Source organism: Megalobrama amblycephala, linkage group LG2 (genome assembly GCF_018812025.1).
Source record: "Megalobrama amblycephala isolate DHTTF-2021 linkage group LG2, ASM1881202v1, whole genome shotgun sequence".
NCBI lineage: Eukaryota > Metazoa > Chordata > Actinopteri > Cypriniformes > Xenocyprididae > Megalobrama > Megalobrama amblycephala.
This window is the reverse complement of record NC_063045.1, coordinates 43,763,866-43,790,264: the sequence shown is the minus strand read 5'-3', so window position 1 is coordinate 43,790,264 and position 26,399 is coordinate 43,763,866. Positions and strand designations below refer to the sequence as shown.

Here is a 26,399-nt window from a genome sequence, read left to right as displayed (position 1 = left end):
AGGCAGCGTAACAGTTTAATGATCTACAGCAATATAGCGTGAGCTTTGGTGAGAACTAAACAAATATTTAATTATTACAGTAGTAATTTCTCGATAGAAATGATATCAAAATTGAAATATGTTGGTCAAAATCGTACATTTATACACAAAATGAGCAGCAAACGCAACTTTCGGACGCCATCTTTATTTTTCTAGCTCAACTGTCACAGAATGGAAAGCACAGGATTGTGGGATATCAAAGGCAGCTAAGGATACATCCATGATTCCTTCAAAAATCGATCTGAGGAAGGTATCTCATGAGACAGGAAGTGAAGCTAACATTGGATTCGGACGTGCCTTGATGCCTTACTACCTTGAAATGTGTCCTCAGAAGGCAGCATTTTCCAGTTTTTGGACGCAGCCGTAGTCTTGAAAACATAGTCCACAAGATTCCACGCTAGCTCAAGGCCAAAAGAGTATACTTTGAAAGTCTTGCGCCCTCAACTGTGCGTGAGACGGAGCGGAACTCTTTTGTCTCAACATTTACCTTGCGCATACACTGTTGTACGTGCACGGCTCATGCGTGCAGCCCCATTTTTGTGTCTGCATGGACAGTGCATACAAAAGAGTACACTAGGTGGCAATACGCAGTTGTGATGAAGTAGTATTGTGAAGTAGTCGAAGAAGAGTGCGAAAAGAGTGATACAAAACAGCACGCTGTTCCAAGAACAATAAACAAAGCAGCATATGCCATTCTCCATTGTTTTTGTTTTGGTTTTTGTTCTAAACTGGCATGCAATGGCGGATCCACTAAATGACACGACTCAGTGCTGCCCTCTGATGTCTTGGAGAGTATAGAAATGGAATTTGTTTTGTCCACCAGCTTTCATCCAGCATGAGTATACTTTGAAAGTTGTGCAGATGCATTAGTATACCCAAGCCATTAGGTGAATAATATAGAGTGCAAGAATATTTGATGTCTTTTTGTTACTGTGCCAGTCAGGCTGACTTGTATTTATAGATTTATAGAAAACGCATCAAGTTTCATCAAGTTGCAAAAGACCTTCAATTATTTTACTGGGAGATACCTGACAATAGTTTGAAAAAGCGAAAAACATCTTTTTACAGCATCTGAATATCTATGGCACTCTACAAATTACTGTGTTTGTGTCTAACGATTTGAATTCGGCATCTATGTCATAGAGGTTTGTGTTTGTTTGAAGGACGTTTCCTGTCAGCGGGATTATTTTCGCTCCATGCCTCTTCTGGGCCAATTAACAGGGATTCAAAATATCTTCTGGTGCTTAGATCCTGTCTATGTATATCATTCTCATTTAAGTTTGTGTGTGTGTGTGTGTGTGTGTACGCGAACAGGCCAGAAGGAGCCTCTACTCTTTGCTTGTCATTAAGCAGCCCAAACATGACCAGTGACGTCTCAGCACTAAGCTTGATGTCAAGGGTCTACAGTCACGTCTGTTCTCTGATCTTCCTGTCGAGAGTCACCTAGCAACTCCAGACCTCCACGACCCCTTGTACTGCTCAAAGAATGGACTGCAAAGATGAACAGCTGAATTGAGACGATATTAAGACAGAGAGCAAACATCGAAATGAGGTTGTTGACTCAATAGCAAGTCTCTCCTGGCTGTTGTTTGTTGTTCCATCATGATGGAATATTCCAAGTAAATAAATTAAAGGGTTTTAACAAAGGTGAGAGAGGAGAGAATTTCCTCCTGGCTAATGTTATCTGGAGACTTTTTTGTGCTTGTTTAATATGATTAAAGCTGTTATTGAGAAACATTCTTCTGTATCCGATGGCTTGTTAAAGAGAACCAAAGTTTCTCTTTGCAAGCAAAGCTTCTGTCAAAGGAATTGTTCCTTGGAGATGATGTGTGTAATTTTTTTGAAGTTAAAATAGTTTCTCCCATTCTGACTTAATGTGTGGAGACAAATTTACGTAAGCCGTTTGTAAGTTGATTTCCTCAAAAAGTGTAAACACTGTGGATCTGTAGCTTTTTCTGCATTGCTCATTTGTTTGTGCAGGCCGACACAGCAACATTGCCCAGCCAATGCTGTCCAAACAATGTCTGAAAAACGGGGAAAGAGAGTGCGAAACCTCTTTTTTTCAGTTCAGTTTGGTGCTGCTAATGATGCAAAAATAATACACTGCATCTTTTATGTTTTGTAAAACCCAACTTAACAAAGAACATTTCTGTACTGTAAGGCACTTAGAAAATAATTACAATTAAACTTTAGTCTTTAGAAAGCAGAATGAAATAGTAATTTTACATGTAAAAAGTGGATGTAAAATATTACACTCAAGAAAGCTTTTAACTGATTAAAAATACACAATAAAACTGTGAAATATTATTACAATTTAAAAAAAAAAATTATTAAAATGTAATTTATTCCTGTGATGCAAAGCTAAATTTTCAGCATCATTACTCCAGTCTTCAGTGTCACATGATCCTTCAGAAATCATGCTGATTTGCTGCTCAAGAAAAATTTCGTATTATTGTAATTGTTGAAAACAGTTAAAGGTACACTATGTAACTTTTGTCCCATGCAAAAAAACAGAACAAACAAACAAACAAACAAACAAAAAAACATGCATTTTGCAGTAGAACATTGTTTTACTTTTGCTTTGCCTCTGCGTGAGACTGTGTGGACTAATATGGTTATCCTACTGCTCATAAAACATTCACTACTAGGTTTATGAGTAGTGCCTCATGATTAATTGTTAAAAGGTCGTGATCTCGATTCAAATACTCACACTATCTTATTCCTATAATTGACAATGATTCATGTGTCTATTAAACCTTTGACAAAAATATAACCGGAATATTCAAACATGCGACGCCGCTGTCGCTGACCCAGACCAGCTTTGCAAACAGTCTTTTCAGAACAGTCAACCACACAGTGTTATTATTTATGTGTATTTTTTTTTCTGTGTTATAAATGTTACAAAAGAACTGTGATAAAAGTTTATAGTTTGGATATAAACACTGTCTATGGTAGTGATCAAAATGGATCACCTTTTGAAAGCAATATGGCGCTTCAATGATGATTGTATCGATTACATTGTTCACCAGATAGCGACAAGTGACTGTAAAAAATGTATTTGTCATTGAATCATTCATTCAAAAGATTCATTCAAAAACACTGATTCATCCAGTAATGAAACAAGCGAAATATTTAGGAGTTACTGAATCAATCATTCAAACTGATTGGTCCCACTTTATATTAAGTGGCCTTAACTACTATGTACTTACATCAAAAAATAAGTACAATGTACTTATTGGATTCATATTGAATTGCAAAACACATTTGCAGTTATTGAGGTGGGATACGGGTAAAGTTAGGGACAAGTTTGGTGGTATGGGTAGGTTTAAGGGTAGGGGTAAGGGTTAAGGGATGGGTCAACAGTGTAATTATAAATGTAATTACAGAAATTAAATACAGATGTAATTACATGCAGGTGTTTTTAAAATATAAGTACAATGTAAAAACATGTATGAACACAATAAGTGCATTGTATTAAATTATTAATTTATATGTAAGTACATAGTAGTTAAGGCCACTTAATATAAAGTGGGTCCAACTGATTTTTTAAAATAATTCATTAAAAAGTTTAAATAGACTGCAGCGATTAACATTTTGTCAGAACCTCTGGTACATGTTTTTTTTTTTTTTTTGTTAGCTGTCTGTTCAGAATCTCAGGAGAATTGTGATATCTGTTTGAAAAAAAAAAAAAAAAAAAATGTAACCTAACTCTGAACTTACATCAGCATGATAAAAACTATGTAAAATGACAGAAACCATCTTTGAAGTGGGCGGGGTTTATGACCCCACCCACCTGGAGGTGATCAGGTGCTTTGGCATTTTATGGATTTGTGCGGCACACTTGATGCCACTCCCTCACCATACACGCGTAAAAGTAGCAAGAACAACTTTTCTTTATTTACAGATAGGACGAAACACGCACGGGTGCTTGAGGCTTTTATTTGAAATAGAAATATTTTGTATATTATAAATGACTTTACTGTCACTTTTGATCAATTTAATACTACCTTGCTAAATAAAAGTATTAATTTCTTTCTTTAAAACAAAAAAAAAAGCACTAAATGACTATTTACTTACAAGATCTGAACAATAAGGCCATGATAGACATTAAAAAGCCAGTTCAAAATGCCTTATAATTAGTATTTTGGATATTACTGTTTTCTTTTCTTTTCTTTTCTTTTCTTTTCTTTTCTTTTCTTTTCTTTTCTTTTCTTTTCTTTTCTTTTCTTTCTGAATTAAATGTCAACTCAGCCTAAAAATAGTAATGAGGGAAATTCATTTTGGACCTTGTAACCATAAAAAAACTTAAGGAATCTAAACAGATGGTTTTATCCAAAGCGACCTATGCTGGTCTGACACATTCCCCTGAAACAGCATGAGGTTAAATGTCTTGTTCAGGGGCAAAACGGTGATACAGCAGGACTGTGATTTCATTGGCTCTTCAACTGTTGGTTCACCCTGACGCCTTAGCAACTTTGGCACCAAAAGTACAACCTCTCCGGAAACAGCTTGGAGCTGTTAGAACTAAGCTATCATCATCCCCTCTGCCTGTCAGGATCTCTCCTTGAATATGTCGAGATATTTAGAGCAGCAAAATTAGTGAGCTGACTGATTTCAGGTCAGCCCCTTCATTGAGATGACTGTTTGTTTTACCATTTTTGGTTTTGTAGCTGAGTGTGTGCGCATATTATATGTCAGCACATGTCAGTATCTGTGCGTGTAGATCTAAGTGTGTAAGCTGTGACCCTTCACTGCAATCTGTCATATCATATTCTCATCCTACGGAACACCGACCTTATATCTCCAGAGACACATGCTGCTCTGATCTGCATCCCGCCTCTGGAGAACCCCACCGGGAGAAGAATGGAGGGAGTTAATGCACCCTCATGTCCCACCCGAACTAAAACACAAGCTCCCCTGGGAGGGGTCAGAGAGAACGCAACCCGTCACACATTGTCTCCAGCCTCCACCATCTGAGTTACAGAGGCACGCTTGCTTCCTTTTTTAGGAGAAGTGATAGGAAGGGGCTGTTCTACTTTTGAGATTAGCAGAGAGCGAGGGGGGGTGGGGTGTGGTGGTGGTGGTGGTGGTGGTGGGGGGGGGGGGGGGGGTGTAGAAATGGACAGTGCATATAGAAAAAGAGATATAGAGACAATAAAACTGAAGAGAGAAAGGCAGACTTGATGTTCATATTTGATGCACAACATGTTTTTTTGTACATATATATATATATATATATATATATATATATATATATATATATATATATATTCTGTTTCTGAAAAAAATCAGGCTTAATCCTTACATATTTATATCTTGTCTGTAAACAAAGAAAAAAAAAAGGTTATATGGTGCAGATACTGTGCTACTTTGGATATATCTTATAGGATTTTCTTATCACTTGCTATCACTGATCTTGGTGTAGTTAATCTGTTTTGATATGATGACATGCAACATTCATACCTCATGAACAATAGCAGTTAGTTTCTCCTCCACTAGTAACTAGCAATTTTATGTTTCAACCAAAGATGTCGATAGAGAGCACATGCTGTAGTACACCTTCATGATAGAAATTCCTATAGGAATTCTTCCTTTAGAATTATCTGGGAAAAAAAATGAAAATAATGCCATTAATTACTCATCCTCATGTCATTCTACACCCATAAGACCTTTGTTCATCTTCGGAATACAAATTATGATCTTTTTTTGATGAAATCCGATGGCTCTATTGCCAGCAAGTTAATTCACACTTTCAGTGCCCAGAAAGGTACTAAAAACATATTTAAAACAGTTAATGTGAGTACAGTGGTTCTATATTAATAATATAAAGCGACGAGAAAACTTTTTGTGTGCCAAAAAAACTAAATAACGACTTTTCAACAATATCTAGTGATGGGCGATTTCAAAACACTGCTTTGAATCTTTTGTTTCGAATCAGTGGTTTGGATCGCATGTCAAACTGCTGAAATCATGTGACTTTGGCGCTCTGAACCACTGATTCAAAACAAAAGAACGACTTGAGGGTGAGTAATAAATGACATAATTTTAATTTCTGGGTGAACTAACCCATCAAACACTTTTTAGTCTCAAATATATCAGGGTTTGCATTAGCACTCAGCTACATGGCCTTTAAACACACCACAGACTAAAAGTAGACAGTTAATTATTCATTTTTTAAAACTGCACCATACATTATATATGCAAATTAAATATTCACCTTCACTAGCATCATACAACATCATGAAAGTGACCTAATCTGATCTAGCATTGCTTAGCAATGCTGCCCTTTCTGGTTTGTTTTGTTCCAAAGCCTCTGGCCTGTAAGAGTGTATTACAATGGCACTCGCTCTCTTGGACGAGGGCTGGCTGTGAGGTCCACTTGCTCTTTGGCATGGCGAGAGAACCCAACCCCTCGGTGCAGTGGAGAGATGCTGACATTTGGGGCTCCTGTCACTTTACACGCACTGCAGAGATTCAGTTTTTTTAGATACTAAGTTAAGGCAGAATCTAGTCCAAAATAGTGCATAGCCCCTGGCAACAGCTTATTAATCAAAGGAAGCTACCAGGGCATGAATAGCTCTGGAGTGGATTTGTGTTTAAGAGTGTGCTTCTACATATAAAACCATGAGTGTGTTGGGCAGCCAAACTTTTAATTCATCATAGGTTCTTCATGCTTCGCCACGCTCTTCCTACATTGTTTGACTTTCAAAGTCTTTTAAGAAAGCCTGTTAGGCCACAGATTGTTTAGGGCTTTGGAGACCTGAAGCATGCGTCCACTTCCCTTTGGGAGTGCCAGGAGCGGAGCTGATTGCTTTCAGACCAACCGCCTGTCTCTCCTCATTGTGTATCAGGACAAACGATTGGATACACATTTGTAACATTGTATTCTAACAACAATTTCTCGTATGAACTTACAGTCAAAATGTTTGTTAATGATGCTTTTTTTGAAAAACGCAAAAAAGTATAAACCCACTAGATATTAACAATAAGTAACAATGTATATATAAGAATCACTTTTAATAAAAACAAGAAAAAATAAAACACACACACACACACACACACACACACACACACACATATATATATATATATATATATATATATATATATATATATATATAATAATACATAATTGTAATATTATTAATTTCAGGAGAATTTGGTTTAATTTTGTACTTCCCATTAGCTAATATGTTATTTTTTAACTGAAATTAGATGCCAGTAAAATTGATAAAAAAAAATATATATATATATTGAATATGACATGACGAAACTTAAAACTAAATTTACAGGATATCTTTGTCAAAAGACAAACAACAACAGCTACAATTTTTTTTTTTTTTTTACATAGATGTGGATATAATAATTGTGAATAAAGTGTATCATAAATATAATTGAAATATATCCAAAAAAATTGAAATTTAAACTGCTACTGCAAACAATCTTACTAAAAAAAACAGTAAATTAACACCGTTAACATACTGTGTTCTTTCATGTGAAAGTCATCTTTTTATATTTGAGCATGTGTGGGGAGGAAGAGAGGCTTGATTTAAAAGAAAAGAGACAAAACATCTTTGTTGCATAACCTTGAATCTGTGATTTATTCAGCTAAAATTCAGCCATTGAAGCTCCATATGTCAGTCCCATCACAGTCCTCTGGCTTTAACAGATGATAGCTGTCCATTTGGAAGATCAAAAAGGAAGTGAAGTATATCCTCATCATGTCATGTCCCAAAAAAGCATCTTAAGTGCAAAACCCTTCATATTTAGTCAAGGCAAGCATAATGTTCCTTGTAACTGTAGGGAATTTAGAATGAATTTTTAAAGTAAATCTTGTACAATTGCATTCACCAAGGAAAACTATTTTCATAATTTAAAATCCTTGGTAGTTCACAGTCACAGAATGCCATGTAATATTGCTCCATTCCACAAAATATGTCAGACTTCAGATTGCATTACGACCAAAAGGAGTTGTGACTCCGCATACCAGAGGGTTGAGAGTCATGCATGAAAATCAGATACTTGGCATGATGTAGTCATTTCCTTTGGACTTTGTGTGGCAGCCAGCCGAACAGCTTCCTGCATAATTTCTTCCTCTTGATTTTGGCCTTGAACAGGCACTGATTCTCGGGGTGAGCTTGAGATTGAATCTGAGGCATAATCTGAATCGGAGGCAGAAGTGGAGGCATAATCTCAGTCTGAGACTTAATCTGAGATATAATCTGATTCTGAGATTGAATCGGAGGCGGAATCTGAATCTGTGAGTGAGGCTGAATCCGAGATACGATCTGTGGCTGAGCCTGAGGCAGAGACTGAATCTGTGACTGAGAATGAGTTTGAATTTGAGAATGAGCCTGAATCTGGCACTGAATCTGAGAAATAATCTGAGGCTGACTTTGGGTTTGACTCTCAGATTGACTACGGGTCATAATGTTGGCATTTAGCTGGTGTAATTTGTGATTCTGAATGAGTAAGGCGAGTAAAGAAAGAGATTCTTCATATCCTTCTCTCCTCTCTGGGGATGGTGGACAAAGACTCTGGAAGAGCTCCTTGAATCTTCTCTCCTGTTGCCGGAAGTCATACTCCACACTAACTCAAAGAGTGAGTAAAAAAAAAAAAAGCGGGAAAGAGAGAAGAGAAAAGGTCGGGCTATAGAAATGAGAGCATTTCAAGTTACTTCTATTTCTCATAGTTCATGCTTCATAATTTTTCCCCCTTAAAAATTGGACACATTTACAGTAGTGTTCAAAAGTCAGTAAGATTTTTTTAAATGTTTAATTTGACTTATCAAGGCTGCATTTATTTAATCAAAAATACAATAAAAACAGTAATATTGTGAACTATTTCAATTTAAAATAACTGTTTTCTACTTATTATGCATATGCATTTAATGTTATTTATTTCTGTAATATGCTGATTTGATGCTTAACATTTCTTAACAATAAACATTTCTTATTACTATCAATGTTAATAACAGTTGTGCTGCTTCATGGTTTTTGAGGAGACTGCGACACATTATATTTAATATATAATAGCTATAAAATAAAATAAATAGAAGCACAAATTGTATTTGGAATTACACATGTATTCTGTATACATAAAATACTGTACAAATATATGCTTGTGTGTGTGTAATTGCAAGTAAAATTAGTTTTCATTTTCTCCCAACACCCATACTTTAATAATAATGCAAATATTATTATAAAAATATTATTAATAAATGCATATGCATTTCTTTTCTTTAAAAAAAATGTGGCTATGGAAATAAATAGAATTTGAATCTAATTGTATCAAACTGGAATATGAAACTTCTGTCATCATTTACTCACCCACATATTCCAAGCCTGTATGACATTCCATCTTGTGACATTCCTTTACAAAAGAAGATAAAATAAGAACGTTGGAGTCCAAACAACATTGGACCCCATTCACTTTTATGGACAAAAAAATTGTCAAAATATCTATTTTGTGCTTCACAGAAGAAAGAAGTCTTACAGGTTTGGAATGGCATGAGGGTGAGTAAATGATGACAGAAATTTCAATTTTGGAGGAACTATAGATGCGTTTACACCATGCATTCACGTCCTTGTTGAGCTCAATTACAATTTGTAAGGTGAAAAAATTTTGAGAGCTCCAACTGCAGATTCATTTAGGCGTTGATAGTGTTGCCATAGAAATGCATACTCTAATTCCGAGTCCAACGACTTGTACAGCTCCGAGTAGACCGCCATGTGTTGTCATCTCAAAATTGTGGTAATTACGACATGCTGTGAATGCAGAATATCCCTTTAAAATGGTTGATAGTCTCACTGGGTACTCTCACCTGTAGACAGCACATGCAGTCTTCTGACAGGTGGAACAGTCACTAAGGTCTTGGCCAGTCCGAAAACATCGGCGACTACATACGTAGCAAACAGGCAAAGAAAAGGATTTTAAAAAGCATTGTTTTAGTATGCCTTTGGCCTTGCACTCACATTAATAAATGCATTTAGAGCTCATTTACAGCCCTTATTGACCTCCGCTTGGAGCTAAAACCAAATGTACAACAAATTAAACCACAACTACCTTCTTTTCCTGCAGCTCCGCTCTGAGAATTTTTCACAATTACCTTTAACACATCCATCACGCCGGTCACACTTGTCTATTAATCTTTGAATAACTCAATCTCTCACCCTTTGCTGAGTGCGTGGCTCATCTCCAGGTCCTGGATACAGTTGAGAAGAGTTGTGATTCTTTCCTTGTTGGAATGCAGACTCGCCTCTACTGTCTCTAATCTATGCTTAGGGTCCCGTGGACTGCCACAGTGAGGCGATGCTGGCAGCAACCGGACCACAGAACCCGGATGGTCGTGCGCTAGGGAACAGTGTTCATTTGGGACAGACCCAATTGCTTCAGAATGAGATTCCATCTGTGTTTTTGAGTTCTGGAGATTCCCGTCATTCGGTGAGTACTGGTTAGGCAAACTGCCTGAAGGTGCCAGAGGTGGATTTTGGTTAGAGGCCACATTCAGGCCTCTGTTTTCACTGCCCCTCTGTATGAATTTAAAAGTTGGTGCTTTCGGAGGTGCAGAAGAAGGTTTGGGAGGTCGACAAGCAGGGTTCACAGAGGGAGGTGGTTTGTTTGGTGGCTGAAGCGAGTGTTGTGAGCCATTGATCATTTGACGTTCTGGTTCTGCTGACTTAATTTGAGTTTGTTTCTTTGACTCTGTGTCACTCCAAGACTTAAACTCATTCCCATTGAGTGTTTTAGCTTGAGGAAAAGCCCTAGCGGAAGCGATGGCTAGTAATGAGGACTCAAGAGTGTCATTATTAAGCTGATTCAGGACAGAGCGTCTGAGAACCGTAGGCTCTGTCTGTCTACGTGGCGTTTTCGAATGAACGCACAAAGCGCGCGAGGCTGTTTTGACCCCGGGGCTAGTTTGAGAACGTTCTTTGGTGTATGATTGCACCTCCACCTCAGTCTGAGTGGTGGTAAATGCCTTTGAGAGGTTCTGATGGTTGATTATTTGCGTTGTAAGTGTTGCTTTGTGATGGGTTGACATATCTGGGGCATGTGAAAATAAGCGAGTGTCATTTTGGCTTTTTGACTCCCGATAAGGATGTGACAGTGCGTCTTTATGTGTGGATATACCCTGCAGTGATGTTCCACTGGTGTTTGTTCGCTGCGTGGATGTGTGGGAAGCTTGCTTGTGTGTGTCGGCGGGCGAAAGAGTGCCGGTGTGTGTTGATGCGTGGCGTGATTCACTGTGAGGCCCTGAGAGTTTATGTGTGTGTGTTACCAGAGCAAAATGCAAACGTGAATCCGAGGTTGAGGATTCTGACTCTGTGTCAGCGTAGATTTGCGTCCCGCTTTGAGGTTTAATGCCGAAATTCGTGTGTGAGCACATTGATGGTTTAGTGTGCGTGTCAAACTTGGACTCTAATCCATTAGGGAATTGAACCTGTCTGTGAATGTTTGAAGCAGTGGAGGATATGACACCTTCATTCACACAACTCTGCACTATAGTTTGGTGTTTAACATTTGAATGTAAATGAAAACAGGTAGGAGATTTAGAAAGCGTACTTGTCTGACTTAATCGTGAGCAATCGCCGTTTTGAGGTTTGGAGTTCTGTGGTGTGCTAGTTTGGGGGGATATCTGTTGTTTCAAAGTAGTTTGCAAAGGTTTGATGTGTGGTTTATTTTGTGGCTGGGTAGGCTCTGAGTGTGTGGGTGCAGCTTGGTTTTCTTGATTTGGTTGTTTCTCATCAGGGTTTGGCTGATGAGATGATCTAAAGTGGGTGTTCGCATATGGTATTCTGGTACTTGTCACCTGTGTGGCTGCTAGCTTCTCTGTTGGGCTGTTTTTGTGTGTTTGGGGAGGGTTAACAGACACAGGTCTGCGGGGACAAGAGTTGTGAGGTTTGTGAGCATTCAAGACTGTGTTTACGACCTTTGTTGAAGCTCTATCCTCTTTCACGGTAACAGTGAGCGTATGTGTATTTAGAGCCGATGAGCGACTGGTATGATTAATGTGTGTGTCAGCAGTAGATTCCCTCTTGACTGCGTGATGATTAGTGAGGTTTGATGCCTCACTCTGCTGAGCAGGCAGCAGAGATAATGGCCATTCCTTGTTTATATTCATGTTGAGATAAGAATGAAGGTTAGGGCTCACGGGGTGCTGCTCTGACTGTGTAACGCTGCGGTCGGTGTGCCTTTCTATCTGCGTGTATTTCTGCACGTCCCTCCCAGGGTAAAGAGGAGATGAATGTCTCGACTGGAGTCCTAGAGAACCTGCAGAAGTTGGCGGCGTAATTGTCCTGGATTGGTTGTGGAGTCCAGGAGGTGCTGGATTCTGCCTTCCTCCACAATTACTGCAGATGGTCATAGGAGGTCTGTGAGGAGGTGAACGCAGAGGTAAAGTTTTTTTCTGTCCAGTCGAAGACTCCTCCCCTTCACTGATGTCGCTGCTGATCCCACCCATTACCTCAGAGTCAACCACACTCCCATTTGTGAAGTGACAATTACGTCGCGGTTTTAGCCTGCTGTTTGACACACCTCTTAACGGAGGACTGGTTCTGATTGGACGGTTATGGCACTGCACTTCTTCCCTGATGCTTTTACAAATATCCCTCTCCAGCCCCTCAAAGGTCACACCCTTTTTCATTTTAGTCTCCAGACTTCTTCGTTTAATAATGATACTTCTTGTTTTTTCTTTCCCGTTATCTTCCTTTTTACCAGCCTCGTTTGGGATGTGGCCATTAGGTGGCATGATCACTGTTTTTTCTGATTGATTGCTGCAAGCGTCCCTATGTTTGCCGTCCAGCTGCAGTTGGTTGTTTCTCATTGCAGGTGATGTCTGAACACCGACGTTACAGTGATGAGTCAGTGTGAGGGCCGCCATACTACTGGTCCCATTTGCCACGGTCCTCCAGACACGTGTCCCCACGAGGGCGGGCTCTCCGAGAACTGGCACCGGAGTGGTGTGATCAGCTGCCCGTCTACCCATCTCAAGTATAACTGGTTCAGGCAGACTTGAGTAGAAATCAATGTATTTGACCACTATGGTGCACCTGGGGTGGAAGGAGAAAGAGAACTTTTGAAAGTAAATAGACTGAAAAAGGCAGACAAAAGGTGAATAGTAATGAATGTTATTTGGACTACAAAAACCATACTCAGAAAACTGTGCCATTTTTGCTTAAAAAATTCTACATTTATTTTTTTGTTTTCATGTATAAAAAAAATCTTCAGAAAATTCTATTAAATTATAAGAAATTTTAAAACCCTATGACAGGGTTGTCCAACCCTGCTCCTGGAGGGCCAGAGTTTAGCTCCAACCCCAATTAAACACGCATGAATCAGCTAATCAAGGTCTGACTAGGCGTACTAGAAACTTGGAGAAAAGCAGTTGGAGTTAAACTCTGCAGGACAGTGGCCCTCCAGGACCGAGTTTAGACACCCTAAACTGACATTTGTCTTCTCTTTTGTGTCAACCCAGTTTCATTCAAAATGTTTTGGGGTTGTATGTAATAGGATTAAATATTAGTGCAAAAATGTATTTATATTCATGTATAATCATAAATTATTGTGCTTTGTGTCAAGAACAATATTTTTCTGTTAAAAATACATGATTTTTCCCATAACAGAGAGAGATTGAACTTAGGCCAGTATAAACATAAGTAAATATAAAAATAAAGACTATAATAGAAGTGTCTCTCTGTTTGAATTATGTGTTATGGTGTCACATATAAGAAATGCATTAAAGGGTTAGTTCACCCAAAAATGAAAATTCTGTCATTTATTACTCACCCTCATGCTGCTCCACACCCGTAAGACCTTCGTTAATATTCGGAACACAAATTAAGATATTTTAGTTGAAATCCGATGACTCAGTGACGCCTCCATTGCGAGCAACGATATTTCCTCTCTCAAGATCCATACTAAAAACACATCTAAATCAGTTCATGTGAGTACAGTGGTTCAATATTAATATTATAAAGCGACGAGAATATTTTTGGAGCGCCAAAAAAACAAAATATCGACTTATTTAGTGATGGCCGATTTCAAAGCACTGCTTCATGAAGCATCGGAGCATAATGAATCAGCGTGTCGAATCAGCTGTTCGGAGCGCCAAAGTCACGTGATTTCAGCCGTTGGCAGTTTGACACGCGATCTGAATCATGATTCAATACACTGATTCATTTATGCTCCGATGCCTCCTGAAGCAGTCTTTTGAAATCGGCCATCACTAAATAAGTCGTTATTTTGTTTTTTTTGGCGCACCAAAAATATTCTCGTCACTTTATAATATTAATATTGAACCACTGTACTCACATGAACCGATTTAAATATGTTTTTAGTACCTTTATGGATCTTGAGAGAGGAAATGTCATTGCTCCCAATGGAGGCCTCACTGAGCCATCGGATTTCAACTAAAATATCTTAATTTGTGTTCCGAAGATTAACGAAGGTCTTACGGATGTGGAACGGCATGAGGGTAAGTAATAAATGACAGAATTTTCATTTTTAGGTGTACTAACCGTTTAAGTATTTAAGGAAAAAATCTATTTTAAACTCTTTTAAAATCTTAAACTCATGTTAGTCAAATATATATATATATATATATATATATATATATATATATATATATATATATATATATATATATATATATCTATATAACCGATTTAAATGTAATGCTGATGAAAACGTGAAATGTGTTATATTCAGAAACGAAATCTAACCTTTAAACAAAATTAAAGTTTTATTTGATTAAAGATTTAGTTTGCATTACACGCTTTTCGGAGTCAAATCTATCAGCTAATGTGACTAAGTTCAGTATTCTGTAAATTATATAATTAGTCAGTCATGGGGACACACATTCATGTGGCAAAAATGGCACTGTTTTCTGACAATGACCCACATACAAAACTATCAACCATCTGCTACCGCCTGCAGTTACTTTTGAAATGAATACTTTATATCAAGACATTCAATGAAAATGCAAAATTGGGGTGCAATCTATTATGAGGTGTATGATTTGAAAAAATGAAAAGAAAGAAAGAAAAAAACCTCATACAATGCTTCAATAACGACTGTGCTATTTCAGAGCACAAGACCTTATAATAGAATGTACAAAAGACCTTCATGCTTAAACCAGATGAATCCAATTTGGAAAGAGTAAGCAAAAAGATGAGAGAGAACATGGTGAAATCAAAAGAACAGAGTGATATCAAACAGAGAGAGAAAGAGAGTACAAGTGCGCTGTCACACATTCAGATTCCATTACCTCTGATCTATCTATTCAAAAAACGAATACAGTTTACAGAAATATAGAGAATCTGTAGTCTTTTTGCTCTGAGTTAAACTGTGTCAACATTTGCGTGTGTGTGTGTGTGTGTGTGTGTGTGTGTGTGTGCGTGACTAATTAAATATTTCACACACTGACAAACGTTTTGTTCTGCTCTGACCTGACTCTCTCTCCTTTCCGCTGCTACACCTGGCCCCCCGCCAGCCAGGCTCAACTGCCCTCTCTCATTCAACCCACCTTGGGCACCTTGATAATTCGCCTGACAAAGAGGGTGTTAATCAGCGACTGACAGTAAATTTTCTAATGAACCACTCTAATAAGTGGCTGTTATAAAAATGTGTGTGTGCGACATTTTGCGTACATTTTAGGCACCAAATGTCCTTAAAAGGAAAGTGCAAACTGAAATCAACTATATTGTGGAGACCAGCTCATATGGAAATATGATAAATAGCATACTCAATGTATGCTAATGTAATGTATTAATGTATTAATAGAAATGTTTAAAAAAATACTGTCTGCACACTTAAAGATGCAGACTAGATACATTATATATATATATATATATATATATATATATATATATATATATATATATAGTATAATAAATTGGTTTGAGAACATATACAGTATATAATATTATATATTATATATAATTTTATATTTTTTTGTTTTTTTAACATTTGCATTCACTCATTTTTCATTACACTTCTTTATTCAGTGTGTAGCTTAGAATGAATTAAAGTGTAAAAATCAGGTTTTGCGAAAGGTTGGGATGAAAATATAATTTGCTCAGAGTAAAACAATTTAAAAATGGAAAGTTCTGCTCCATGATAGAAAAACAAAAACGTCATGTATGTATGTATGTGTTTTTAAAATATATCATCATGACATGAATAAATAGAAAAAATCATGGGACTTTGAAGTGTCACAATAAACTACTGTGAGGCAAACCTCGTCACTTTCCGTCATCACTTACTGTTTCGCCATCACATTTCCAGCGAACACACACACACATTCCCTCAGCCCACAGCCTTGAATGTGCAAACATTTCAGATCATCTTGTTGTTCATTCCCCCTAGCATCTCTCTTTCTTGATGTTCTGTTGTGGATGTCAAGCTGACCCCTCTGGGTGGCACCAGGCTGTGGCACCACACATGACAACAGCCTGAAGTCAGTCTAGGAAAGATTGTAGTCTATGAAGCACAAGACTCACAGTCTTTCCTTCAGAAATCACAACAATCATGCAGCCTTTTATTGCAGATACACACAAAAGACAGTGAGAAAAACGGGGGAATGGGATCAAGAAATGTTGCGAGCAGGATTCAAACTCGTATCGTTTACATGAGCACCACAGCTCATGCGCTAACCGCTAGGCCACGGCTCTGGCACAACAACTATCCAGTTCTAATCAGTAGCAATTTTACATTGTGCAGAAATTAGATGAAGACCACAACACAAACAATAGACTTTTATTTTGTACATACACAAGCGCCTACCTTCAGTTACATCCTGAGACCCAAACCTTAGAGCTTCCTGGCATGTTGCAGGTATTTTTCTGTAGGTTTCAGTATCCACAAGAGGTCTTGTTGTCCAGTAAGTGGGTGCAGTAAAGATACTCTAAGATGACTCAAATCCGCACATAAGCTTGTGTTCAAACAGCACCTGCCTTGACAGTCACTCCTTTAGCTCTCCGCAGACAGTAATCATCCTCCCTCAGAGGCTGATTGGAGGCTGTTTGCTTCTCTCCAGAGGCGTCTGCTTTTCATTTGTTTTGATTTGCTCTCACCTTCACTTGCTGAGGCAGCAAGCACAAAGATGCATTGATCTGTGTCCTCAGCCTTGCGCACTCTCTCTGTTTCTCTCTCTCTCTCTCTCTCTCTCTCTCACACACACACACACACACACACACACTGAGTCACTCTTCCTGTCTGTCCCTGACCCTCTCTCGCTGTCTCACCCTCTTTCACATATGCATATCCAGTGCTGGGTCAAAGGCATCCTAAATTCAGCTGAAATTAGGCAGGGTGGGGAGAGAAAGCGAGATAGAAAAGGAGAGAGACAGAGAGATAGAGAGAGAGAGAGAGGGAGAGGTTCTGCATGCCAAGGGGCCGTTTGAAAATTACCAACATAATAGAAAAGCAGATTGATGGATGTAGTTAAGGGATGTTTGAATTTTTACATAAAACTTGTCCACTATGAAATTAAATGTAATTTGTTATATGATACATGCAATTTAGATTTATTTTAATAGGTAGGGAAATGCAAATAACAGAAATGACTTTTAAAAATGATGTTATTATGGGGAAGACTGGATTTAAAGATTGTCTTCTGTATAATACAATGTGATTTATATTATTTTAAAACTGCTGTACGAAATGCATAAATAACTTTTAAAATTCATGTTATTGTGGGCATGATCAGATTTGATAGTTTCACAGGATATTCATTTAAAGGTTAGTTTAGACAAGTTCAACTGAGTTTAAACTAGTTCCAGAATCAAACAATTCCCACTTGACCATCTCAAAAATTTGTTAGGCTAAAAGATCTCAAAAAGTAAATGTCAAAAAGGAAAAAAAAAGATGTCCATCATTTTGCTGATGTTATATTTTAAATCTATAATCTACAGGTATTTTTAATTTACAATTTACAAATCTTTATTGTAACATTATAAACTAACTAAAAATAGCTAATTGGTCTGTTTAATGATGTTTTTCACTACATGTTCAGAATTCAAAAGCTCAACACTAGATGTCACCATTTAACAACAATATGACCAGAGATTCTGCAGATCACAGTCAAATGTAATTCACTAAAATCACATAAATATACCTATTCAGTCTTTTTTTATTTTCATTCTCATTATTTTTCTGCCCTAAAAGTGTGTGGGCATCAGAGATAAATTGTAAATCGTAGAGACCCCAAACCTAGTAGGATGGTCGCAGTCGTTCACGCTATACTCAGGTGCACAGCCACACACCAGTCTGACATTAGTTGGCACTATAATAAGGCGATTTGCATTTTGGGTCATAACTTTAGAATCCTAATGTAGCAAATTATCTCAAAATAAATATGATAATTAATAATAAATAGTTATAGTTAATTATACAAATGTGGATAAGTTAATAAAATTAACTTAATGTAATAAAATTAATATTACAATCAATGAACCTGTTTTGCCAATGTACACTCATTGTTTATTAATTCTAAGAAATTTTCATTTCCAGGTTATGGCAAATAACATTCTTATTGTACAGTACTACTCAGAGCATGTAGTCAGGATCGGCATAATTAGGGACTCCAGTATATAAGCATGAAACACAGACAACTTTACGTGTGACATGAACAAGACCTTATTAACTAGACTAAACACTTAACTACTCTAACATTCACACACATACATGCTGTAAAACTTTTTCAGCTGATGGTTAAACTTAGAAATGAAAGTTCATCTGCTGCCTTAAAATGTGAGTTAAAGGATTAGTTCACTTTCTAATTAAAATTTCCTGATAATTTACTCACCCCCATGTCATCCAAGATGTTCACGTCTTTCTTTCTTCAGTCGAAAAGAAATTAAGGTTTTTGATGAAAACATTCCAGGATTTTTCTCCATATAGTGGACTTCAATGGAGCCCAAACGGTTGAAGGTCAAAATTACAGTTTACAGCGATCCCAGACGAGAAATAAGGGTCTTATCTAGAGAAACCTTTGCTCATTTTCTATTTTTTAATATTTTAACCACAAATGCTCTTATTGAACTAGCTCTCTTCTTCTTCTCTATTTGAATTCCAGGAGTGTAGACACTGCTAAGTGTATTACTGCCCTCCACAGGTCAAATTTTGAACTAAATTGTCATATACAATATTCTAGTGCAAGTATATAACAATTAGTTCAAACTTTGATCTGTGGAGGGCAGTAATACACTTAGCAGTGTCTACACTCCTGGAATTCAAATAGAGAAGAAGAAGAAGTGAGCTAGTTCAAGATGAGCATTTATGGTTAAAAATTATATAATTTATTTATTTATTTATTTTTAAGAAAATGAGCAATGGTTTCTCTAGATAAGACCCTTATTCCTCGTCTGGGATCGTGTAGAATGCTTTGAAGCTGCAGTGAAACTGTAATTTTGACCTTCAACCGTTTGGGCTCCATTGAAGTCCACTTTATGGAGAAAAATCCTGGAATGTTTTCATCAAAAACCTTAATTTCTTTTCGACTGAAGAAAGAAAGACATGAACATCTTGGATGACATGGGGGTGAGGAAATTATCAGAAAAAAGTTGACTCAATTAAACATAAGTTAACAACTTGAAGATAACATTTGTTTCAACTTACAAATAGTCAAGACAATGCATTACTTTAAGTTTAATTTTTAACTTAAAGTAATGTGTTGTCTTGACTATTTATGAGTTGAAACAAAGGTTATCTTCAAGTTGAGTTAACTCAGAATTTTAAGGCAGCAGGTGAACTTTCATTTCTAAGTTTAACCAGCTGAAAATGTTTTAGTTTAAATAGTTTATTAATCATTTACTTACATTTCCTAAATGATCTGACAACTCCTAAATAACTGGTTTGTAAATAATGTAATACTTAATTTAGAAATGATAAATTGATCATTAATAAAGTATGAAAATACAATTATTAAACACATTATAGATATGCTTATAAATCTAGAACAAAGCATTTAGGTGTATTTATAAACTGCTTATTAATGTCTATTAATGCTTTATAATGAATTGACTGTTTACTAATGCTTAACTGATGCTTCATAGTGTGCAGTTATTATAAAGTTTTACCAAATTAATTTCTTTATTAAAAATAAATAAAAAATAAATAAATAAATAAAAAACATTCATAAAAAAATTAAGAAAATTACTCCTAGGCCATTGGCCCAATCTTTACCAAATTAGGCACATGGCAACCGGTCCTACTGACCTGTTCCGTGTGGAATTCAAACCGATGTCTCTGGCATGGGAGGCGTTCTGCCGCTAGTGTGCCTCTTAAAGGGTCATGAAACCCCCCTCTTTCAGCTCAAGTCTAGCTCACAATCTTTTTGGAAAATGCAACTTAAATGGGCGTGGTGGCTGTGAGAGGAGAGGAGAGGAGAGGGGAGGGGGGAAACTCTCATCGCCAGTAGCCCATGCATATCGACTGTCACTAAAAATCAGTGGTAAAACGTGAGGAAATACTACAATTTTTTAAAAAACTGGAAAAGTTAAAATCTAATGAAATACACTGACACTTTATTTTTGTCTTTTCAAGAGTTACTGAATGCCCTGCTACATATATCCTACAGTAATCGTAATTCTATTTAAAACATATTAATGTACATGTGTAATTACAGTCATTATAAAATATATAGTTGTTTATATACACACTATACATGCATATATTTGAAAAAAAAAAAATAACGCTTAAAAAAAAACCTTGCGTACATAGCATAGATCTACGCGCCGCACCTGCAACACGCTCAGTCAGTCAGGCTGCGTGTCGACTGGAGCAGAGCAAGCGACCAGAGTATTTTTAGATTCATTCCTATGGAAGTTGAGCGTCACATTTAACTTACGCGCGGCTCAACTTCCATAGGAATGAACCAAAAACACTCGCGCTTACCCGCTCGCTCCGCGCCAACGGACACGCACCATCAGTCAGTCAGTCTCTCTCGCTGTTTAGTGCCGTTAACCGTCCTCGTCATTGGAAAGATCCACGTGGTGTCATGAATAATTAAGAGAGTGTCTTCTCATTGGATAAAAAACTCAGTCTCGTTAATAATTATGAAACACCGATGAGTCATCAAAGCACTATCGTGCTCTGCCACGTCACAGCCTGTGACGTGGACAGGATGAAGATTTTAAACCCGGAAGACGAAAATAGCGTACTAAAACTAAAATTTAACCATTTCCCCCCTACTATTAAATCTAACAGATGCTAACATTGTCTTCAATGGTGTTCAACACACATACCTCTGTTAAAATCTCAGAAATTTTGGTTTAGGGTTTCATGACCCTTTAAGGACAGGGGAGTGAGGTTTACACACACAGGGTGCTTCTCAATATCCCTCCTCGTTTCCTCGCTACTCCTCCATCCTATGACCCGGAAACCGATCGAGCTCAGCCATCTTGAAGGATATCTCAATTCTCTAATTGCACCGCGAGGATCGAGGAGTGAGGAGGCTTCCTGAGGAGTCATGAGCGAGGATACACAGGTGCATCCTTTGCGGAAGTCTTTCTCGTCGAGAAACCTGACGCACGCATAAATTCTCCTCCCCCTTCATATCTGTCGCAATAATTTAAATGTATGCTTTAATGTAGGCCTATGCAGTTTAAATAAAGTTTACATCTTACATATTTCAACGGAGTATCTTGCTTTATTAATATTTATTATATATATATTTTAAATAATCAACTTTAACAACATATGGGTAGATCCCTCGCGTGCAGCTAATGACGCTTTGAAGTGACGCTAAAGGGAGCGAGGATATAATTTCATTTGATTCAATTCCTTCGTCCTCGCATCTTTTCCTTGTGTCCTTCCCTCGCATCCTGAAAGGGTGGAGCTAAGACGCGAGGAAACGAGGATGCACAAATAAGAGTTGAAAAGCACCCACAGTTTTACGAGCTTGCCTACATTACACTCACCCCCTAAACCTCATTCCCATCCGGGTCATGGCACAAAATGTAACCAGTCCTGCTCGATCTGCTCCACACGGAATTTGAACTGGTGTTTCTTGGCATGGGAGGCGTCCGTGCCAACAAGGACACTAAAGATGCTAGTGCGCCTCAGTGTGAGGTATACTCGCACAGCTCTTTCTAGCTTTCCTCCATTAAATAGGAATGATGTTGGCAAAAAGTTTTCAAAATAATTTTGATTCATTGAAGTGTTTCAAATTATTGTGAACTGAAGGGCCTAGCAATGTTCATTTTTCACAATTTGACTTACATCTCCTGTAAAATATTTTCAGTTGGTTAAACTTAGAAATGAAAGTTCACCTCTTTCATTTCATTTCTTTCATTTCGAAGTTTAACCAGCTGAAAATGTTAATACATAGACCACAGGACATTTTGAGGTTGCACACCAAGTCACATCAACATCACTCATTTTTATGTTTTTCTATAAAAAATTATCTGCCATTCTAATTATCTGCAAAACACTTTTTCAAACTCATTTCATTCATTTCACATGACTTTGTCTTCCTATGACATGTGATTAATCTGAATTTAAATGTTGAATGAGTCCACACATCTACACCAAATATATTATGATCAATATCTTACGACAGTAAACAACGGCAAAGGATTTTTAATCAAACTTCTTTTAATCTAACACTAAGAGGGAGTGATTGCTTTTATATCTTTTATATAGTTTTTACATATCTCAGCTCTGTTCATTAATTGTATTCATTTTAAAGTGTGAAAGACAGTAGATGACAGTAGATTTTTGACCCGAGTTCATGAAAGGGAGCTCTGGGACCGTAGTGGGTTCAGAAGAAACAGAAATAACTTCTATAAGAGCCTCAAAGGCAACTATGTCAGGGCAAAGTACTATGAAACTCTAACAGTGCAATAAAAATACATATTTATTGTACATAAATATTAACAATAAAAGAAAAAATGTTTTACAATTTTTTATATATATATACAGTGACAAGCAGGGTGGGGCGAGAGCCATGAGAGAACGGAGCGAGGCTGGTGGCGTGATTTGCTAAGGAGCGCCACCTGAGCACTGCACCGGTCTTGTATCTCTCACGTTCGCCGGTTCCTGCCTCCTTCTTCCCGTATACACAAACTGCGTTACATTGGTGCCGAAAACCGGGAGGAAGGAGGGACATGCTGTCGGACAGCCCTCGCTGCTGAGGGGGATTGCAGTGCTGAGGAGGTCAGGCAGCACAGAAGAGTGAAGACCACGAGTGGCTGCCCGAGGCAGTGGTGCTGGAGCGATGATACAACAGGTAGGACGGAGAGCTCGCTGCCGTGTTCCTGGGTCGAAATGGGGTGGCTGCCATCCGAAAAGGGAGCGGAAGAGTCGCCGTCGTTCGCCATGGGCCAGAGCCTGCTGCCGTCCACCATGATGGGGAGGAGCAGGGAACGGGGGACTTCGCTGCTGGCTGCTCTTGGCTGCCCCTCTAGTTTGCACCTGCCCGCTCCAAGCCCGTCCGCATGGGAGGTGGGCACTCTAACAAGGAAGACCACAGTCTCTAGTGTCAGTCGAAAGAGCACCTCTTGAGTTATATATATATATATATATATATATATATATATATATATATATATATATATATATACAAATAACAACTATTGTTTACAGATCCCAAAACAAGCAATGTTTTGGGAAAAACATAAATCAGCATTATATCAATGCCGCTGGATGCAAATATTGCTGCTTCAACTCAAGGCTCCAGACACTCACAGGACTTGCAGGCCCCGCAAGACTCTATGGCCCAAGTGGAAGGATGTAAACGCCATTCATGTCAGCCTGCCAGACACAAAGCTGACTGAAGACAGAACAACAGGATGGCGTGACAGGAGTTGTTTGCTGATGTTCTCCATGTCTTATTCCATGACCTAAAACAAAAACATAAATCAGCATTATATCAAATTTGACTTACCCTTTGACTTAACCCTATGATAATTATATGACTGATGATCAAACTAAAACTAAACAACAAAATGAAAAGAAAAAAAAAACATTTAGCTAGTCCTAGACTCAGTACCTTTAACCAGTCATGAAGATGCATCTTCTCCAGAGCGAGTCTCTTCTGTGGTTGAGGGTGCAGACAAGCACAAATCATATTGCAGCATTCTGTGCAAAAAGACAAGAGATATGTCAGATTATTAGCTTATACTTTACACCTGCTCTCTTTGAAGCTATTGGTCTTTTTTGTATGATTTAGAATTCAAATTGTCCTTCTTTGTTCATTGATGAAGAGCTCACCTTGTGACAGACCAGGACTGGTCCAGATGTTGGCATAGATCATGAACAGGTCGTCTGCTGTGGGATAACCTCCGCACACCATTATGAACAGGAGGACCCCAAGTGACCACACTGTCGTCGGCTTTGCATGGTACTTGCCGTTGTATTCGACCTCTGGTGGACAGTAACCTTCTGTGCCTGGTGGAAAAAGATATCGTCTGATGTTTAATACATTTCAATAGCACGTTGACTATATATAAGATGAGTTTCTGTGAGCTAATTAACAGAGCGGTCCATAACACATACCATTGAAGACTTTGAAGGCAGATTTCTTCATGAGCGCACCGCACCCAAAGTCAATCAATTTAACCTCCATGGTGTCCTGGTTCACCAGGAGGTTCTCCGGTTTGATGTCCCGATGGAATACACCACGCTCACAGCAAACGTTAGCGGCGTGTATGACCTGTCGCATAACACGTCGTGCTATCCCCTCATTGAGGCTTCCTCCTTGGAGCTCCATGAAACTAAACATGTCCATGCAAGGCAAGGGCCGCTCCATGACCATGATGCAGTGGTCTGCGTCATCCTGCCAGTCCAGCAGTTGAATTATTTGAGGAACGCTGGGGCCCTTATTGGCCATCAACATCAGGCCGATCTCCAAGGGGAGGCGTTTGGGATGACCAGGCTAAAAGAAGCAAAATATGACAGTTAAATGGAAGTGGTTTTCCAAATAAAATCTTAGTCCACAAATCAAACAATTTGGCAACTAAAAAAAAAAATAATTTGTAGTATGAATATAAGACTTTATAGTATAAATTGAAAACAGTGACTGAAAAACACTAACACAACGCAGTACTCACCACTTTGATATATGGCATGTCTGGCATCTTCACTGAATATTTCACAGCCACCTGATCAACAAAATAAAGAATTAACAATTAGCATGTGCCATGTGCACAAATGTCATATGTTATGATCTGATATGTCAAGTTTTGTAAGAAAAAAAAAAAAAAAAAGGAACCTCAAGTCCATCCTTGCATCGAGTCCCTGCATACACAGAGCCAAATCCTCCTTCGCCCAGCTTGTTGCCAACTTTATAATGGCTGCAAATGTGGGCTATTAAAAGATAAACAATTGTAGTTAGTGTAGTTAGTAGTTATATATTTTTTTATATGGTAACACTTTACAATAAGCTTCATTGGTTAAACATTAATTAATGTATTAACTAACATGACTATCCATGAGCAATACATTTGTTACTGTAATTACTAATCTTCGTTAATGTTAGTTAATGAAAATACAGTTGTTCATTGTTTGTTCACGTTAGTTCACAGTGCATTATTTAATGTTAACAACATTTTAATAATGTATTAGTAAATGTTGAAATTACCATTAACAATGATTAATAAATGCTGTAGAAGTGCAGTTCATTGTTAATTCGTTAACTAATGTTAACTAACGAACCTTATTGTAAAGTGTTACCTTTTATATAATAATTTAAAATAACATTTTCTAATTCTCATTGATTTATTATTCTTACCATTGTCTAGGATGCCCTGCTTCAGCTGTTCCTCAGCAGCAGGGCGGACTTCAAAAGTTGGAGCTATATTTGAAAGTTTTCGGTATAATCCGGCCTCATTCTGATAGTCTTTCTCAGCCTGAACCAGGTCGTATTTTGCAGATCTGGGAAAGTTGAGACCGGGCCACTTCCAGAATCTTGTTCTCCTCCTTTTCTCCTCTCTCCCTCCATCACTCTCACAACCAACAGGCGTCTCATCAACCCACTGAGGTTGGTTCTCCGCAGTGTTGGTGGTGTAACTGAGTAATGTACAGGGTTCGAGTATACACTCATTAGACGCTTTGTTCGGTCGCGAACTTAGCTGTCCCATGATAAAACCGTTGTCACTCTGATACCAGATACTCCGAAACTTCAGCCTACAAAATGAGAAAGAGACTTTCACGCCTTTAAATATTAGACTATAATAATAGGTAACGCGTTCTAAATGTGACGTCATAAAGACTCGCGCAAAGGTGCTGAGGAGATGATTTACATTTGATTCACCTGGAAATTCTAAATGATAGTATTCAGATTTAGCATTATTTGAAATTATATAATTTGCTGTGTCCTGTAGGCATATATTGCGGTCTCTAAATATAGCCGCGCAAAC

The 26,399-nt window shown here is 37.9% G+C and overlaps 2 protein-coding genes across 4 annotated transcripts; both read right to left on the bottom strand.

Annotated features, from left to right (window-relative positions):
- Positions 1-7,616: 7,616 nt before the first annotated feature.
- On the bottom strand, positions 7,617-17,389 carry LOC125259842. 2 transcript variants are annotated; one of them, XM_048177790.1, is made up of 5 exons: positions 16,822-17,389; positions 16,302-16,501; positions 10,212-13,088; positions 9,863-9,937; positions 7,617-8,628 (listed from the first exon to the last, which is right to left on the bottom strand). In XM_048177790.1, exons 2-5 carry the CDS (start codon positions 16,310-16,312, stop codon positions 8,076-8,078), a joined length of 3,516 nt encoding a protein of 1,171 aa, XP_048033747.1. In that variant the 5' UTR covers positions 16,313-16,501; positions 16,822-17,389; the 3' UTR covers positions 7,617-8,075. The 2 variants fall into 2 exon arrangements, with proteins under 2 accessions (XP_048033747.1, XP_048033756.1); XM_048177799.1 differs by lacking the exon at positions 16,302-16,501 and having other exon boundaries at positions 16,822-17,386.
- A 5,419-nt stretch (positions 17,390-22,808) lies between these two features.
- On the bottom strand, positions 22,809-26,183 carry LOC125262885 (serine/threonine-protein kinase pim-2-like). Of its 2 annotated transcripts, XR_007183655.1 has the most exons (8): positions 25,772-26,183; positions 25,253-25,347; positions 25,092-25,142; positions 24,538-24,916; positions 24,253-24,429; positions 24,032-24,120; positions 23,728-23,882; positions 22,809-23,493 (listed from the first exon to the last, which is right to left on the bottom strand). XR_007183655.1 is itself a non-coding variant. In XM_048181726.1 (7 exons), exons 1-7 carry the CDS (start codon positions 26,118-26,120, stop codon positions 23,871-23,873), a joined length of 1,152 nt encoding a protein of 383 aa, XP_048037683.1. In that variant the 5' UTR covers positions 26,121-26,183; the 3' UTR covers positions 23,681-23,870. The 2 variants fall into 2 exon arrangements, 1 of the variants encoding a protein (XP_048037683.1); XM_048181726.1 differs by lacking the exon at positions 22,809-23,493 and having other exon boundaries at positions 23,681-23,882.
- Positions 26,184-26,399: the final 216 nt, after the last annotated feature.